Genomic DNA, 17,405 nt, shown 5'->3' with positions numbered 1-17,405 from the left:
CAAGTTACACTTTGTCCTAACTTGGAATTACATTCCTATTCCTTAACTCTCACTGGGTTAGCATCCTGAAATTTCCTTCTTAACAGCACTGCGGATTGTCCCATTACCTTAAGGACTACAGATGTTCAAGAAGGCCACTCACTACTGTGATAATGCTGCTCCTTTAACAAAGTTATGTTTTTATTTCAAAAGGGGTTGTAAAAGGCACAGGTTCTGATTTGTCTGGGATAAGGCCACTTTGATTATGGCTAACAGATACTGCCTCAGGCAACAACCAGGGAAAAGGCTTTTAGGGTTTATTTTGAAAACACTTGTATAATGAAGGGGGTGGACAGTTCTCCCAGTTCAGGGATGTTTCCAGTTTGGTTTAGTTTCAGCTATGACCCCAAGAAGTTGCTGGGAACAAAATGTGGTTCCATATTTCAGCCAGTTGTCCCTGGCTGATCCCCTCTGCAATCTCTCCTGGAAGAGTCTGTGTTTGAATTTACCTTGTTGCTAAGGGGTGTGTTTGATGGGATGTTGCAGAAAATCAGAGCAGCTCTTTGTTAAGTTGCAGGAGATATCGTGTCGGGATTTCTGTTTTCTTTTGCTTATCTTTCACTCAGTAGTCTGCAAATAAATTCTATTTTGTTTAAAACTGAGTGGTTTGACCAGCTGCATCACTCCTGGAATATCCACTCTACACCTGATAAAACAACTAGAAAAGTTAGAGTCTGGGCTACCTTCTTGAAATGTTTTGAGGGGGTCTGGCCTGGTCCATAACAGTACCATCTTCTCCAAGGCAATCAGTGATAGGCAATAAATGCAGGCTATTTACACATCCCATGAATTAATAAAACACATTCTATTATCCCCAGCAACTATTCCACCTGTTTGTTTTTCATCTCCATATTTTACTTTCAGTCTTGGTTTTTCTGGACAGCTGAAGGATATGAGAGACAGGTGAGGGTGGGGGTTGTAAGAGACACAGAAGTAGAAGCACAAAGTCTTATCATGTCTTTCTCTGGTCTTGGGTGGAATGTATCCCATTGGCAAAACAACTTTTTGTTCCAGAACTAATGTCAGTGTCCTGTTAAAAGGGACCCCTCATTCCTATATTCTCCTAATCAGTCAGTTCCAAAGCTGGTTTATATGTAGCTGGTTCAATAAAATTAGAGATTATCCTGGAGGTCCTGCTTTTTAAATTAGAACCTAATACTCTCAGGAGGACTTCCTCCTATGTCACTTGTTCCGACATGGACAATGAGAAATTAGTTTAATCCCTCCCTTTGTTCCATGCTAATCAATGTAAGACAGCCTTTACCATAGGTGTGAGAAGGCTACATATCCTTTGGGATTCTCATTCTTGGCTTGAGGAGAGTTTGCACCCCACAAACTATGGATTCCCCTATCACTTTCACTCTTCTGTTCTTCTACCCCACTGGAAAGCTTCCTAAGACCACAGGGTTGAATTTTATGGGTGAATAATTGCTGGGATGACAGGTGTGTGGACTTGTGCATTGGCTTACTATGTTATCTGCCATGTGCTTGTCGTTAGCTGGCCCCCAACTTTCCTGCCATGCTTTTGACTTGGCTACATGTCTATGGCTCAGTTGAGGCCCTTCGGGGAATCAATGCCAACTAAAGGTTTCAGCCTCCACCACTCCATTTTAATGTGCCCAATATGTAGTCTGGCAGATTGAATGCTGCAAACTAATAGTCAGTGAAAGGTGGAATACCCCCTTCCTATCATTCCAGCTGATTGATCAAAGCTAGTTGGCCAATTTAAAAAGCACCGTAAAATGTTTTGACAAATGATTTTTAGCATGAGAAAATTAAAACCAAGTGCTTATATTTTCATTTAATGATGTCACATGATACTTCCAATACATTTTTAACTTTTCAATTTGTGTTTGAAAACAAATACAAAATGTTCACCAAGGCATTGTACTTTTTAGTTGCAATATGCAAAAGGATGCAACATCCATACTGCTTAAGCTCGAGCTGAGATAAGTAGACATTTTCAAACATAATAATTCATCCTTTTGTCAACCAATTCTTTTTCAGGAGGAAAGATACTGGCCTTCTTGCCTATAAAAGTCATCTGCCTGTAAGCCAGGTATTGGTTGGAGACACGAGCCGTTCAGGATCTGAAGCAAGACTTGCAGTTGGTCCGTTGCGTTGCCAAGGAGACAGTAAGCAATTTTTATTCTATGGTAGACAAGTTTCATTTGAACTTTTGACGAACTGTGGGAAATATACCAATGTATTTGCATTTAGACAAATGATATGAGTCCAAACCTGCTATTGAGGCTGAAGTAATTTTTCATTTTGAGCATAAGAAATCTCTTTTCTTAAAAAGATGTACAAATGAGCATTGTAGCAACCTACAACAAGCAAATTAAAAATGATCACTTATGAAAGCTATTAATTGATAGTAATTTACACAGCAAGGCTGAAAACAATAATTATATAAGATGTATATTAAATCTGTGACTCACTGTAAATAAGGTGATAATTGTAACCTGGACAAAGGAATCTTTTGCCAAATTTAGGAAAGTTCTAATCTAGTGACCAGTCAAATGAGGAGACAATTATTAAAATGCGTATTGTACATTATCAATGTCTCCTCTTTTAGTAATAATAAGTTAAATTTATATTGCACCAAAAGAACCTTGTAGTGGGATGGAGGCTGGATGGTAGTTGGTAAGGAGTAAAAACACAGACTCAAAGGAGCAAATGGATGTAGGTTACAGGGAGCTCATCAAAGGTAAGTTCCAAAATCTATGCTTCAAGGAAATTTTTAACAAAAGGTATTATTAAAAATAATTAAAACTTAAAGCTACTTCAAAACTTTGAATGGGAAAGCTAAGTGCAAAGTGAATATCCTGCAAAGTTTAATGGCTTAGAGTAAAAGGAACAAATGAAGTGAGGGGATTGTCTTCTTTGGGAGTATAACAATGTCCTTTGGGGCAGAATCCCAAGATGGTACGTTATCCAAGCATCTTAACCCATAAAATCTCACTACCTCTGCACCCCCATCTTGCTACGGTCCCCAGTTCCTCTCTGACCAAATTTTCTGGACTTGCCTTAATGTCTCTCCCTATCTTCCTTCTTGGTGGAACTTACTGAAACCCCAGTGATGAACAAAACTTGCTCCTGGCAGAGTTGGGACTTCTCAGTTGCTGGCTAATCAAATTGATCAGCAGTTCTCAAGGGCAAGAGGTCCTGTGCCTGGGGTAGAAGTCCCTCCCCCAAGACTGACCCCCGCACATAATCATAAAATCCACCTCATTATTCACAGAAAATAATGAAAGTTGTAAGGGCTAGTTCAACAGGTAAATATGATTTAGAGTTGAATAGGATGCAGGAGAAAGAGTTCTAGACAAATTGAAGCTTTTGCAGATGAACACGAAGAGGTTGACATCACTTGGTCCATGCAATTATCTAGAATGGTTTTCATTTTTTGTGGGTTTTGGAGGGGAAATTTCCAGAGTATTTATTTCCTGATGTACCTTGCTTTTTGCTCTTTCAGATGGCTCTGTGGGTGGGGAAAAGAAGTGTCTCAACATGTCTCCAACCATCATGGTATAGACCATGCTTGATAGACTAGTTAGCTTCATCCTATTAATTTTGTATGTTTATGATTAGCACTTGGAGCATATTGAAACATGGACAAGAGTGGGGTTGTGTTGGAGGTCAAATCAGTGGTCATGCTGATGCACTGGTGTTTCATAATCACAGTACAGCATCACAGTGTAATGCAGGCTTAGAAGAAATATAAATCAATCCCTAACTTGAACCAACTGAAACATGTGCTAGCTACTCCATTGACACAAATATAATATAAATAATAATAACGTTTTTCCCAAAGAACAAAATGGCATTGTTCCAATTTCTTAAATAATGTGTAATTTGCACTGGTTAAAATCAAATTGGTTCAGATTGAATTAATTCAAATTCAAAATTCTCTTGTTTTCCATGTTATTTAATGGCAATGAAAATTACAGCCCACCTACAGTCAATAAAGTACATAAATTGCCCTTTTATAATTCCTATCTAATAACTCACAATAAGTCCCCTAAAAGGTCACCACACAGTTATGTTGTCTGGAGACCATAATGAAGCCTGTGCTGCTGCCAAACAGCAAGTCAACGATGTAGAAAATGCTAATGCAGGTTGTTGATGTCAGAATTTGAACACCTTATTTGATTAATTGCATAGAGAAGGCTTGGAAAGAAACCATTCCTGTGTGCAGCTTTCCTGAGTGTTGGTATATTGCCATTGTCGCTTTATGTGGACTGAATTATCAGCACAATTGGTGCTTCAGAAAGCTAACAGCTGGTCACATAAAGCAAACTTGTTTTCCTCAAACTGTACCTTGATACTACCATTTTAAAATTTAACAGAGAGGAAATATTTTAATAAAATGAGCAATAAAAATAAGATGTTAATTGCTTTACATAAACACACATGCAATCATTTATACACATATTATGACACAGACTAACACATTTAATTGTGAAGACCAAATCTTTTTTTAATTTTTGAATGTTTAACAAATTGACAAAAAGAACTGTTTCTAACCAAGAAGGAGTTGCTGCAATTTTTGATTGTGTTTACACTGTTAATTAGTGGGAGAAAATGTTTGAAATCCAACAGCACAGTCTATTTGTTCAGAGAAAGTTTCACACAGAAACAGAATGTTTGGGTCTTAAGTATTATTTTAATTTATTCACAGGATAAGTAGGATGTTATATCAGTACTTATTAACCCTCCCTCATGGCCAGAAGACAGTTATTGTGTGGAGAGTGTGGTGCTGGAAAAGCACAGCAGGTCAGGCAGCATCTGAGGAGCAGGAGAATCCACGTTTTGGGCAAAGCCCTTCATCAGGATTCCTGATGAAGAGTTTTGCCTGAAATGTCGATTCCCCTGCTCCTCAGATGCTGCCTGACCTGCTGTGCTTTTCCAATACCACACTCTCAACTCTGATCTCGAGCATTTGCAGTCCTCACTTTCTCCTAACTATTGGTGCGGATCTGAAGTTATATATGTTAGTTTCCTTCCCAAAAAGGCACTACTTAAGCAGATGGATTCTCCCAACAATGGTTATCATTAGACTTTTAAATCCAGACACGTATTGAATTCAAATCCCTTTATCAACCATGGCAGGATTTGAACCCAGGTCCCCATGATATTATCTGGGTATCTGAATTGAGAATCTAGTGATAATACCATTAAGCCATGATCTTCCCCTGCGTGGTTGTGGAGGCCAGGAGTTATCAGCATGACAACAAATGTCTGATTTGGTCCTGGAAACATATTTGCCTTATGTGTGAACAATACAGGGCAGAAGGTCTCCAGACAGCAAGAGAGAGCATCTCTCTTTTTTTCACTTTTTGCAATGAAGTAATGAAATGGAATGAAATGTTCCTTCCAAAATGAACTCCTTCACATTTTCCAACTGTCGACTTGTTTTGTCAACTTATCCAGTCAGATAACCTATCAATATCTCTGTGTAAACTGTTCTCTCAACTCCACATACCTTTCCATCTATTTTTATGTTGTCTACAGATTTTGCTATAGTACATATGCTTCCTTCCTCTACACAGTAAACATTTATACTCCCAGCAATGATTCCTGTGATACCCCACTGGTTACAGGTTACTAACCTGAAAAAGAACCCTCTATCTCCACTTGCTGCATCCTGCCCATTAGCCAATTCTCAACCCAGTACCATGGGTTCTTGACTTATGACTTAATCTTTTGTGAGGTCCCTTGGCAAATGTCTTCTGCAAATACAACGATCTACTGGTTCCCCTCTATCCAATCTGGTTGAGGTTTTCTCAAAAAACTCTAATAAATTCATCAACACAATTTCCCTTTCATGAAGCCATGTTTACTGTGCTTGATTAGATTACAATTTTACAAATGTGCTACTCTCACTTCCTTCATAATTGATTCCAACATTTTTCTCATCATAGAGGTTAGGCTAATCGGGTTAGTCGCCTCGTGCTTTATGCCTCCTTCCCTTTCTGAATAGGGCTGTCACGTTGGCAGTTTTCCAATCTCTGGTATTTCTCCAGAATCCAAAGAATTTTGGAAAATCTCACCCCATTTATCCACAATCTTGATAGCTACCTCTTTTGAGATATGGTCAGGGTCTTATCTGCCTTTAGCTCCATTAATTTGTCTAATACTAATTCTCCAGTGATCGTGATGGTATTGAATTCCTCCCCTTATTATTCAGTATTAATTGGATGTTCGAAGTAACTTCCAATATAAAGACTGAAGCAAAATATCCATTTAACTCACTGGCATTTCATTGTTTCTAATAACAATCTCCCCAGATTCATTTTCTCAGGGGTTTACGTTCATTTTGACCTCTCTCTTCCTTTTTATATATTGACAAAAGCTCCTATTTTCAGTTTTTATTTTCCTTGCCAGTTTACCCTTGTCAATTAGCTCTGCTATTCAACTATGTTTCCCTGATATTTTATCTTCCACCCATAATATCCATTTTTGTTTGTTTGTCTGTGTCTGCAAGTGTTGTAAGGGTTTGCAAAGGGTTCAGAGTTTCAGCGAGTAGAGTTATCTGTCAATAATTCTTTTTTTTTGCTTGCCTGTGTTTATTTTGGTTTGGAATAAATAGTAGTTCATGTTAAGTACAGAAACTTGGTCAGCGTTTTGCATTTGTCTCAATCCATCAGACAGGTAAATTTGGGACTTTGAGAAATTTAACTGAATCTTTAACTTTTATGATGATCCGAGGTGTAGTGGTCCTTGAGTATCCGTGCACTTTCCCAAGTGGGTCTTGACTATCTCATGTTGCATTTGCTACTATTAGGTTTCCATTACTATTAGTACAGCAATTCTCTTGGAGAATGGAAAAAATATAACTAGGAGGATTTCTTGCAGAGGTTTGTGCATGATAGATTTCCAGATTCTGGTAAAAGATATGTCAATACATTCTTCAGCACAATCTTATGTTAATTATGGAAGCTTAAAAACCTGAATAGGCTAATCTTAATAATCTGAGACAATTAACGGTTCTGTTAAACCTCAGATAATTAATGTTGCATTATTAATCTTGCATTTTTTTCAGACATAAGCAAATATTTCTGTGCTCCCTGCTCTGCTGGATCTGAGCTAATGGTTTTGTTTTCATAGTTGAGAAGGATTAATTATCTATGAATACTCTCTTGATCTTTTTCTGTGAACCAGATACGATGTAGATTTAATAGCATGCTTATTTATAATTCATTACAATTTTTAATGAATCGATCAGTTAAATAATTTAACTAAACTTAAAACAGATGTAATAAAGATGAATCATTGTTGAAATGTCAGACACTAATGTTTCCTTAAGGAGTCAGGTTTTTACTGAGAAATGAGGGAAAGGCACAGGATGGTGGTGCAAGACAAAGGTTGAAAGCCAAATAGGTACTCGGTTCTGCAAAATCATGATACTATGGGGTAATTTTATTTGAACACTCTGGGCATGAAATTGACAGTGTCTTGCAGCATAAAATCAAAAGGTTTAAAAAGGATGGTCAACTTGAGCCCGCCAGTTTTTCAACAGGCAGGCTCAGTTAATATTAGATTTCTACCACAGCCACATCTCCTTCCTCAGCACCTGCCTACGGAACAGACTGACCCCGCACGGACTCCGGACTACATTCAGACCAACAAAGTTTGGACTCAACCAGGACAACCAGTACCTACAACAAATCTGAAGCCTCCAGCCACAGACCTCCCTCCAGATCCTTTGCTCCACGCTTGCAGCCATACGCCGCTACCTACATTCCCTGCAATTAGACCTACCCCAGCTCAGGACAACACTCTCACAGACCTGCAAAGGACCTCTACTGTTCTTCATCCACAGAAGAATCCATACACAAAACAAACAGTTCTTCCTAGCCATATCGGAAATTAAAGACAGTAAGTACCAAAAACTCTCATGTACTTACCTCCACACTCTGGGTTCCTCAACTGTTCCAAAATCGTCCATCAGCCTCCGAAATCACTCGGGCGCCATTAACCACGCGGCCGCTGCAGCGCCCACGGCAGCAACTGCCACTGCGAACCATGACGTCACTTCTGCCTCCACCGACCTCGCAGCCTCCGCGATCGCCGCCCAGACAACCGCCTCCATGATCGCCAGGAAGACCATCGTCGACAGATTCACGGGGTCCATGGCTATCGGGAATAACACCATTTCTGTCATCGACGCAGCCATTTCCACCCCCAGTGACATCACTAACCTGCACAACTACCACGCCACATGCGTCTCCGCCCCCATGCCAATCTCCGTCCGCACTCCTAACCCTGCCCCACATCGATCTCCGCCCCCACTCCCAGCTCCACACCCACACCAGATCCCAGCTCCCAGCCCTGCCGTATTTTCACCATCCCTCCAGAACTACCCCTCTCTGAGGATGAAAGATCAGTCCTCAGCAGAGGCCTCACCTTCATTCCCCTACGCTCTCGGATTAACGAGTTCAACACGCGGCGAGACATTGAACAATTCTTCCACCGCCTTCGCCTCCGCGCCTACTTCTTCAACCAGGATTCTCGCCCACCCTCTGACGACCCCTTCTCCCACCTCCAACACACCCCATCCACCTGGACACCCCGTGCTAGCCTCTTACTTGCCCTTGATCTCTTCATAGCCAACTGCTGCCGCGACATTAACTGCCTCAACCTCTCTACCCCTCTCACCCTCACAATGTACAGCCCTTCACTCCCTCCGCTCCAACCCCAACCTCACCATCAAACCAGCAGACAAGGGAGGCGCGGTAGTAGTTTGGCGCATCGACCTTTACACCGCTGAGGCTAAACGCCAGCTCCTACTCCTACTGCCCCCTTGACCATGACCCCACCTCCCACCACCAAACCATCATCTCCCAGATCATCCATAACCTCATCACCTCAGGGGATCTCCCATCCACCGCCTCCAACCTCATTGTCCCAAAACCCCACACCGCCCGTTTCTACCTCCTGCCCAAATTCCACAAACCTGACTGCCACGGACGACCCATTGTCTCAGCCTGCTCCTGCCCCACCGAACTCATCTCTGCATACCTCGACATGGTCCTGTCCCCCTTAGTTCAAGAACTCCCCACCTGCGTTCGGGACACCACTCACGCCCTCCACCTCCTCCATGATTTTCGCTTCCCCAGTCCCCAAAGCCTTATCTTCACCATGGACATCCAGTCCCTGTACACCTCCATCCCCCATCACAAAGGACTCAAAGCCCTCCGCTTCTCCCTTTCCCGCCGTACCAACCAGTACCCTTCCACTGACACCCTCCTTTGACTGACTGAACTGGTCCTCACCCTGAACAACTTCTCTTTCCAATCCTCCCACTTCCTCCAAACCAAAGAAGTAGCCATGGGCAGCCGCATGGGTCCCAGCTATGCCTGCCTCTTCATAGGATATGTGGAACAGTCCATCTTCCGCAGCTACACTGGCACCACCTCCCAACTTTCCCTCCGCTACATCGATGACTGTATCAGCGCTGCCTCGTGCTCCCACAAGGAGGTTGAACAGTTCATCCACTTTACCAACACCTTCCACCCCAACCTCAAATTTACCTGAACCATCTCAGACTCCTCCCTCCCCTTCCTAGACCTTTCCATTTCTATCTCGGGCGACCGAATCAACATGGACATTTACTATAAACCGACCGACTCCCACAGCTACCTAAACTACACCTCCTCCCACCCTGCCCCCTATAAAAACACCATCCCATATTCCCAATTCCTTCGTCTCCGCCGCATCTGCTCCCAGGAGGACCAATTCCAGTACCGAACTACCCAGGTGGCCTCCTTCTTCAAAGACCTCAATTTCCCCCCCCAGACGTGATCGACGATGCTCTCCACTGCATCTCCTCCACTTCCCGCTCCTCCGCCTTTCAGTCCCGCCCCTCCAATCGCCACCAGGACAGAACCCCACTGGTCCTCACCTACCACCCCACCAACCTCCATATACATTGTATCATCCATCGTCATTTCCGCCACCTCCAAACGGACCCCACCACCAGGGATATATTTCCCTCCCCTCCCCTATCAGCGTTCCGAAAAAGACCACTCCCTCCGTGACTCCTTCGTCAGGTCCACACCCCCCACCAACCCAACCTCCACTCCCGGCACCTTCCCCTGCAACCGCAAGAAATGCAAAACTTGCGCCCACACCTCCCCCCTTACTTCCCTCCAAGGCCCCAAGGGATCCTTTCATATCCGCCACAAGTTCACCTGCACCTCCACACACATCATTTACTGCATCCGCTGCACCTGATGTGACCTCCTCTTTATTGGGGAGACAGGCCGCCTACTTGCGGAACGTTTCAGAGAACACCTCTGGGACACCCGGACCAACCAACCCAACCACCCCGTGGCTCAACACTTCAACTCTCCCTCCCACTCCACCAAGGACATGCAGGTCCTTGGACTCCTCCATCACCAGACCATAGCAACACGACGGCTGGATGAAGAGCGCCTCATCTTCCACCTGGGAACCCTCCAACCACAAGGGATGAACTCAGATTTCTCCAATTTCCTCATTTCCCCTCCCCCACCTTGTCTCAGTCCCAACCCTCGAACTCAGCACCACCTTCCTAACCTGCAATCTTCTTCCTGACCTCTCCGCCCCCACCCCCACTCCGGCCTGTCAACCTCACCTTAACCACCTTCCACCTATCGCATTTCCAATGCCCTTCCCCCAAGTCCCTCCTCCCTACCTTTTATCTTAGCCTGCTGGACACACTTTCCTCATTCCTGAAGAAGGGCTGATGCCCGAAACGTCGATTCTCCTGCTCCTTGGATGCTGCCTGACCTGCTGCGCTTTTCCAGCAACACATTTTCAGCATATCACAAATAAGCACCATTAAACCTCTACGAGAAAGTGAAGACTGCAGATGCTGGAGGTCAGAGTCGAGAGTGTGATGCTAGAAAAGCAGAGCAGGTCAAGCAGCATCTGAGGAGCAGGAGAATCAATGTTTCAGACAAGAGCCATTCATCAGGAATGAGGCCTGTGAGCCGAGAGGATGGAGAGATAAATGGGAGGGGCTTGGGGCTGGGGGACGGTCACTGATAGTGTGATAGGTAGATGGAGGTGGGAATAATGGCGATAGGTTGGAGAGGAGGGTGGAGCGTTGAACTCCCTCTGACTTGATTCCTTTATTAAAGTGTGCTGTGTCCCTGTTGAACTAATGTTCTGTTTCCCCTAATTTTGAATTAGTTTATACTTCTCCCAATAGCACCAGAAAACCACCCGTAAAGATGCTGGTTCCCTTCTAGTTCAGGTGTAGTCTTTCCTACTTAACAGGTTCCACCTTCCCCAAAAAATGGTTCCAGTGAGCCAGGAATCTCAAAGCCTCCCTCATGCACCAATCCTTGAGCCACACGTTCATCTGCCTATTTTATTCCTGTACTCGCTCTCACATGGCATCAGACTTAATTGAGATATTACAACATTTCAAAGCCCTGCTTTTTAGTCTACTGCCTAGCTCTTTGAATTGTTGATGCAAAACTTAATTTCACATTCTACCTATATATCATTGGTACCAATCTAAACCATAACCCCTGACTTAACACCCTTCTCCTTCAGGATGCCCCACAGTGTTCGGCAATATTCCTGACACTGGCACCAGGAGGCAACACACTATCCTAGAATGATGTCTGCATTCCCTCGAACTAATGAATCCTCTATCAGTATTACTCCTGCTTTCTTCTTGCTCCCCTCCTGAACAGTCAGGCCAGAAGTGATGCCAGAAGTTTGGTCTGTCTGCACTCCCTTAGGGAGCCAGCACCATCTTTAACTTCCACAATGGAAAGCCAATTTATGATCTGGACCCCCAGATACAGCTGCACTACCTGCTTGATTTTCTTTGACTACCTGGTGATCACTCATTCCTTTCTTCCCTCCTGTGGTGTGACCCCATCTCTCAATATGCAATCCACTTAATCACAGCCTTGTGGATTTGCTGTAGTGTCTTCAGCCACTGCTTGAGCTCCAGAACATGGAGCTCAGGTTTCTGCAGTTGGGAGCACTTCTGCATATGTGGTCATCTAGGATGCCAGTCAGGACCATGTATGACTAGTCTCACATTCCACTCTGCAGACCTCACCAGCTGCCTATCCCTATGGCACTTTATTAGTTGCAGGCTGTTGTCCTGAAAATGCCCTCCTTATCCTAGTTCTCTATCTTCTATTAGTTAGAATAACCTCTATCCATGCTAATATGCTATCTCCAACACCATGAGTTATTTCTTTTATTTTCACTAAACCAGCTAAATTAGTGGTACCTTATCAAAAACCTTCTGGAAATCCAAATGTTATGTCTTGTTAAAAAATGTCACATAATCAATGGAATTTTTTAAAATTTCCTCTATATGGATTTGGCTTTTTAGGACATCAAATTAGTCCTGGTTCTAGGTTGTGACAAAGCTTTTAGAGTTGGTGGTTAAAAAACTGTGTGATAAGTTGTTATACAATATTTCTGAATAGTATCACATTAAAAGTCCAAGCACTTGGCTCTTTTTTGTTTGATTTGGAGGAGAATGAATGGTAAGAGGAGAAACTGATGATAAGTCCACAAGTTACAGAAAATGTGAGTTGATAATGATGCATAGTTAAAAATCACACAACACCAGATGACAGTCCAAGAGGTTTATTTGGAAGCACTAGCTTTTGGAGCGCCATTCCTTCTTCAGGGGGTTGTAGAGTAGGACCATAAGACACTGAATTTATAGCAAAAGATTACAATGTCATGCAGATAAAATGATATATTTAACAAACCTTGCTCAAACCAGTCTGAGTCAAGATTGAGAACCGGCAGACTCACGTTTAAGGCATTGTCTGATCTGAGATGTCACCTTTTTTGTCTAAAACCTGAACTTATCTTGAGAATGTGATTTACAAGAAGTTCTGGGATTTACATATTAATGAACCAAAACCTGTAATCCATTCTAAAAGATGAAAGACTTAACAACAATCGAGGTTTATTAAATAATCAAGGTATGTTACTTCCATAACACTGTAAGTTTTTGCTATAAATTCTATGCCTTATGGTCCTATTCCTAACCCCCTGAAGGTGCTCTGAAAGCTAGTGCTTCCATATAAACCCGTTGGACTATAACCTGGTGTTGTGTGATTTTTCACTTTGTCCACCCCAGTCCAACACCGGCTTCTCCAGATAATGATGCAGCAAGGGAAACCCAGGGTCTGCTGCAATCTGTATGAACAAAGCAATTATCTACTTAACCAATTAAACTGAAAGATTATGAAATAAGAAACTCAAGGACTATAAAGCAACTATAAATTGATATGGGCAGATGTATATTAATTACTGAAAGGGAAATAAAGAGAGTAATGATTGGATTAAGAGAGAGAAAGAGACAGAGACTTTTAACTTGAAATTTGATATTTTTAAAGTCTCCAACAAAAATTAAAACCTGAAGGAATTGAATTGCACAACCATAGTAGTTAATTTTCAATATCAGAAAGTCTTATTGGCATTATTAAAGGTTACATGACTGAGAATGAGTTCGGCAAGCTTTTCTGATCTTATTTCCAGTTTCTAGCAGCTGCATTACTCTGCTTTTCTGCTTGAGAGAGTAAAGCACAAGAACTAACTTCCTTTGGCAAGCTTATTTTGTAGTTCAGACAGCAACTTCAACATTTAACTGCACACCTGCCCTCTATGTAAAATTGGTGCACCAGTTGTGAATAAAGGATGGAGAGCCTCATTAGCTTCATCTTTAAATTGAAAGGAAAATCAGTGTAAATGTCACCAGGCATGCTGCAAAGAATTTGTATTTGCTTTATGGACAACCTATAAATGTAATATTACAGACGGCATCCAGCTAACGTTTCAAATATAGTGATTCTCGATTCAATGCTCTTTTCTGAGATGAAGTATGTCATTGTGGTCAGTCAGGATTTGTTTTGCTGTTTGATAAACACAGATATATGCTGCCATTATCAAATAGCTTTGGAACAATCATACCAGTCTGCTCTACCAAAGATGTTTTGGGATTCAAATTATTAGAGTGAAGCAACTTAGGATGCTGTCAAAATGATTACATGTACACATATATCAAACACTAAAAAATTATGACATGTTCACACATATCAAATACTGAAAATGTATTACATGTTCACATATATCAAACACTGAAAACTAAAATAGAGTCATAAAGGTGTGCATCATGGAAACAGACCCTGAGGTCCAATTTGTCCATGCCGACCAGCTATCCCAATCCAATCCAGTCCTGCCTGTCAGCACCCAGCCCATCCCTCCAAACCCTTCCTATTCATATACCCATTCAAATGCCTCTTAAATGTTGCAATTGTACCAGCCTCCACCACTTCCTCTGGCAGCTCATTCCATACACGTATCACTTTCTGCATGAAGAAGTTGCCCCTCAGGTCTCTTTTATATCTTTCTCCTCCCACCCTAAACCTCTGCCCTCTAGTTCTGGACTCTCTCACCCCAGGGAAGAGACTTTATCTATTTATCCTATCCATGCCCCTCATGATTTTATACACCTCTATAAGGTCACCTCTCAGCCCCATCCTATTCAACCTCTCCCTATAGCTCAAATCCTCCTGATTTGAATGTTTCTACTGATTTATCAAATCGTAATTTTATAAAATTACACACCCAAATGGCTGAGATTTCAAAGTTAGTGACTGAATGCTGAAGATGTAACTGGCTTTGCTCTTTTCATTTTTATTCAATAAAGTTTGGAAACTGTTGAAAATCCTCAGAAACCTATCTATCTGAATTGATTATGATTGAAATCATTGTCATATTCCTATAGTTCTTCTTGGAGCCCTGCGATGTTTTATTATGTTAAAGGTACTCTATAAATATAAGTTGTTGCTCTTTCTGCTTTTAGTTCTGATAGATCAATAATGCTGAAATAATATAAATAGATAAAAATAATTATATTTCTGTTCAGGAAATGTAGGTGTTAAATTAGAAGTAGGGCAATATGAGTGATAATGGCCCAGAAACTACAAGCAGTGACAATAATCATTGGATTGTCATTGCATCTGTAAATTCTCTGGACTGGAGATTACTATGCAGCTTCGGAGAACTCTGTCACAGCAGAGCAGAACCAGGCAAGACAGGTCAGGCCTCATTTCTACTGTACAAGCTGCTATAAATATTTTTAAATCAACTTGTTCAGATATGTTATAACACAGCCCTATCAACAAGAAGCTGAATCTTCTGGACCTGAGGTAAGGACACCGCCAATATGTTACAAGACCCCTAAAGGTCCTGATTCAGTTGAGATGAATGGATGAGTGAATTTGTGAGTCGATGTGGGTAGTTGTGTCAGGTAGATAAGTGGATGGAGGGTGGATGGTTGAGGTGAGTTTGGGATAAAATGGTAGGACAGTGGTGGTTGACGTGAGTGGGTAGGTAAGGGATTGAAGGGGACATGGTTAGTTTAATAAATAGCTGAATAGGTAGAGTGTGGTGCATGAGGTGACTAGATAAGTGAATGGGTAGAGTGTAAGTGGAAAGGGTAGGTGTATGTGTCAGATGATTAAGTGGATATTGGGTAGGTAGGGGAATTTTGAATAGATGGGTGTGTGGGTGAGGTCGGTAAGTTGATTGGGGACAGGATAGGTAGAAGTAAAGTAGGTGACTGAATGGTAAGAGTGGGGGATATTTGGCCAGCCCGGAGGCTAGTCAAGTGATCCATCTGTGTTTGAGAGAGGTCAGGAAGATAGTTGCTGGAATTGGTGGGGAATTGGAGAGGATAGGCATAGGGGTTGAGGCAGTTATTGGGGGAGGGAGAGAGTTGTATGATCACCCAGGAAATAGACTTGGTTTAATTTGTCTAACATGTTCTGAGTAAATATTCATGAATGTACATTGAAACTGGCCTAAATGCCTGATTTAACTCAGAGTTAGAACATTTGGGAAGGGTCACAGCAAGCAGGGGTATCTCCTATCAAAAGTGCAAGTTTCCAGGCAACTTCCATGTATGTCCATGCATTAGCACATTCAGAGTGTCCTGCAATGCATCTTCGGTGAAAAGCCCGAATTCAAATGATCTGGGGATCTTGATTTTTTTTTGGCTCTCCCCATAACTCACTTCAGAGTAAGCGTATGGAATTAATTGTATGGAAGGAATAATATGTTCTCAATGCAGTCACGAGATTCTGAACTTAGAATTCCTTTAATGTTTTTTTGCAGTTGGGAAATGCATTAACAATGATTTTTTTTTTCTTCTGCCATCTAACTTTTAACTGCTTTTGACAGACTCATACCAACAACAGATTTTCAGCCTCACAACTACTCATAATTTACCTCCAATATTTCTGTCTTTTCAGTAACTGTCCAGAACAGTAAAACATAAAGATACAACAGCCATTGTCGTGGTGTATTTTGACACACCACCAAGCTATGACAGTTAATCAAGTGTATCAAGACAGTCCTAGCAGTCTAAGACTAGCACAAGCCACAAGTGTTGATTCCTTGTATGCACCTTAAGTCATGTGCCCACATAATTACTCGGTTCTGATTTTCTCAACTTCTCAACAGATGTCCCAGCATCAGTTTTCTTAGTGCCTGTGGTTCATGCATCAGGAATTAATTTTTATCTTTATCCAAAGAGGTTTCTTATCCTGCTGATTGTACAGTCTGAGTTGTGCCTTTGTTTCTGTCACCTACTGCCTTGCCTGGCTCTTTGCCAGTCTCATTTCTTATCTTGTCTGGAGTACGTCTGCCATTCTTCTGCTTTGCTCATTTCTGCTTCCGTCTTATTTCACTAAAGAAACTCCGAAGTGAAACTATTTAACCCATTCACTAACAGATCAAATACAGAATTTTGAAGAAATTTCTTAAGACAGAAGGAAGAATGTCATTGAGGCGTCTCAGTTTTTGACTGAAAAGCCCTAAAGAAAATCCCTGCTGCCCCTTTGCACATAGCTTGCTGATCCACAATCTAATCAGGCAGGGACATATCCATGAGTTTTCTAGATTCAAGACCCCAAGTAGAAGGCTTGCCCACTAAGAGCTCCAGGTCAATCAGAAGGCTCCTGTCTTCTCAGTGTATAATCAATGAGACACTTTGGCAAAAGGACCCCCTCTGCCTGGAATGTGATGTGCTGACTGCACAGTTTTAACTGCAGGCACACCACATAGTGACAATGTGGTGGTGACAGTGAGATAAGGCCTTTTTGTGCTCATTAATTATCCATTCAAGGACCTCAATTGTTTTTGGAGTGGGAAGGTTGACCTTGGACCTCTCACTCAGAGAGAGGAATGCACTGGGGTTCAGCTAGGCCTCTATCCCACCTGATTATCTTGTCTTCCCACTGTCAAACACACCACCTGCAAGAACAAAAGGTTTTGCTTAGAAAGTGGTCAAAATATTGAACTCACTGCCACTTGGCTGTATT

General features: G+C 42.0%; 1 protein-coding gene across 1 annotated transcript in view; it reads left to right on the top strand.

Moving 5' to 3' along the window:
• The window catches only part of LOC140480594 (contactin-associated protein-like 2), a 2,042,618-nt gene that overhangs the window by 1,562,098 nt on the left and 463,115 nt on the right, over positions 1–17,405 (top strand). Inside the window, exon 15 of the mRNA XM_072575654.1 lies at positions 2,047–2,174. Coding sequence (XP_072431755.1) covers positions 2,047–2,174 — 128 coding nt within the window. The remainder of the gene's footprint in view (positions 1–2,046; positions 2,175–17,405) is intronic.

The sequence above is a fragment of the Chiloscyllium punctatum genome, chromosome 8 (assembly GCF_047496795.1).
Source record: "Chiloscyllium punctatum isolate Juve2018m chromosome 8, sChiPun1.3, whole genome shotgun sequence".
Classification (NCBI taxonomy): Eukaryota; Metazoa; Chordata; class Chondrichthyes; order Orectolobiformes; family Hemiscylliidae; genus Chiloscyllium; species Chiloscyllium punctatum.
This window is presented reverse-complemented; position numbering and strand designations above follow the sequence as displayed.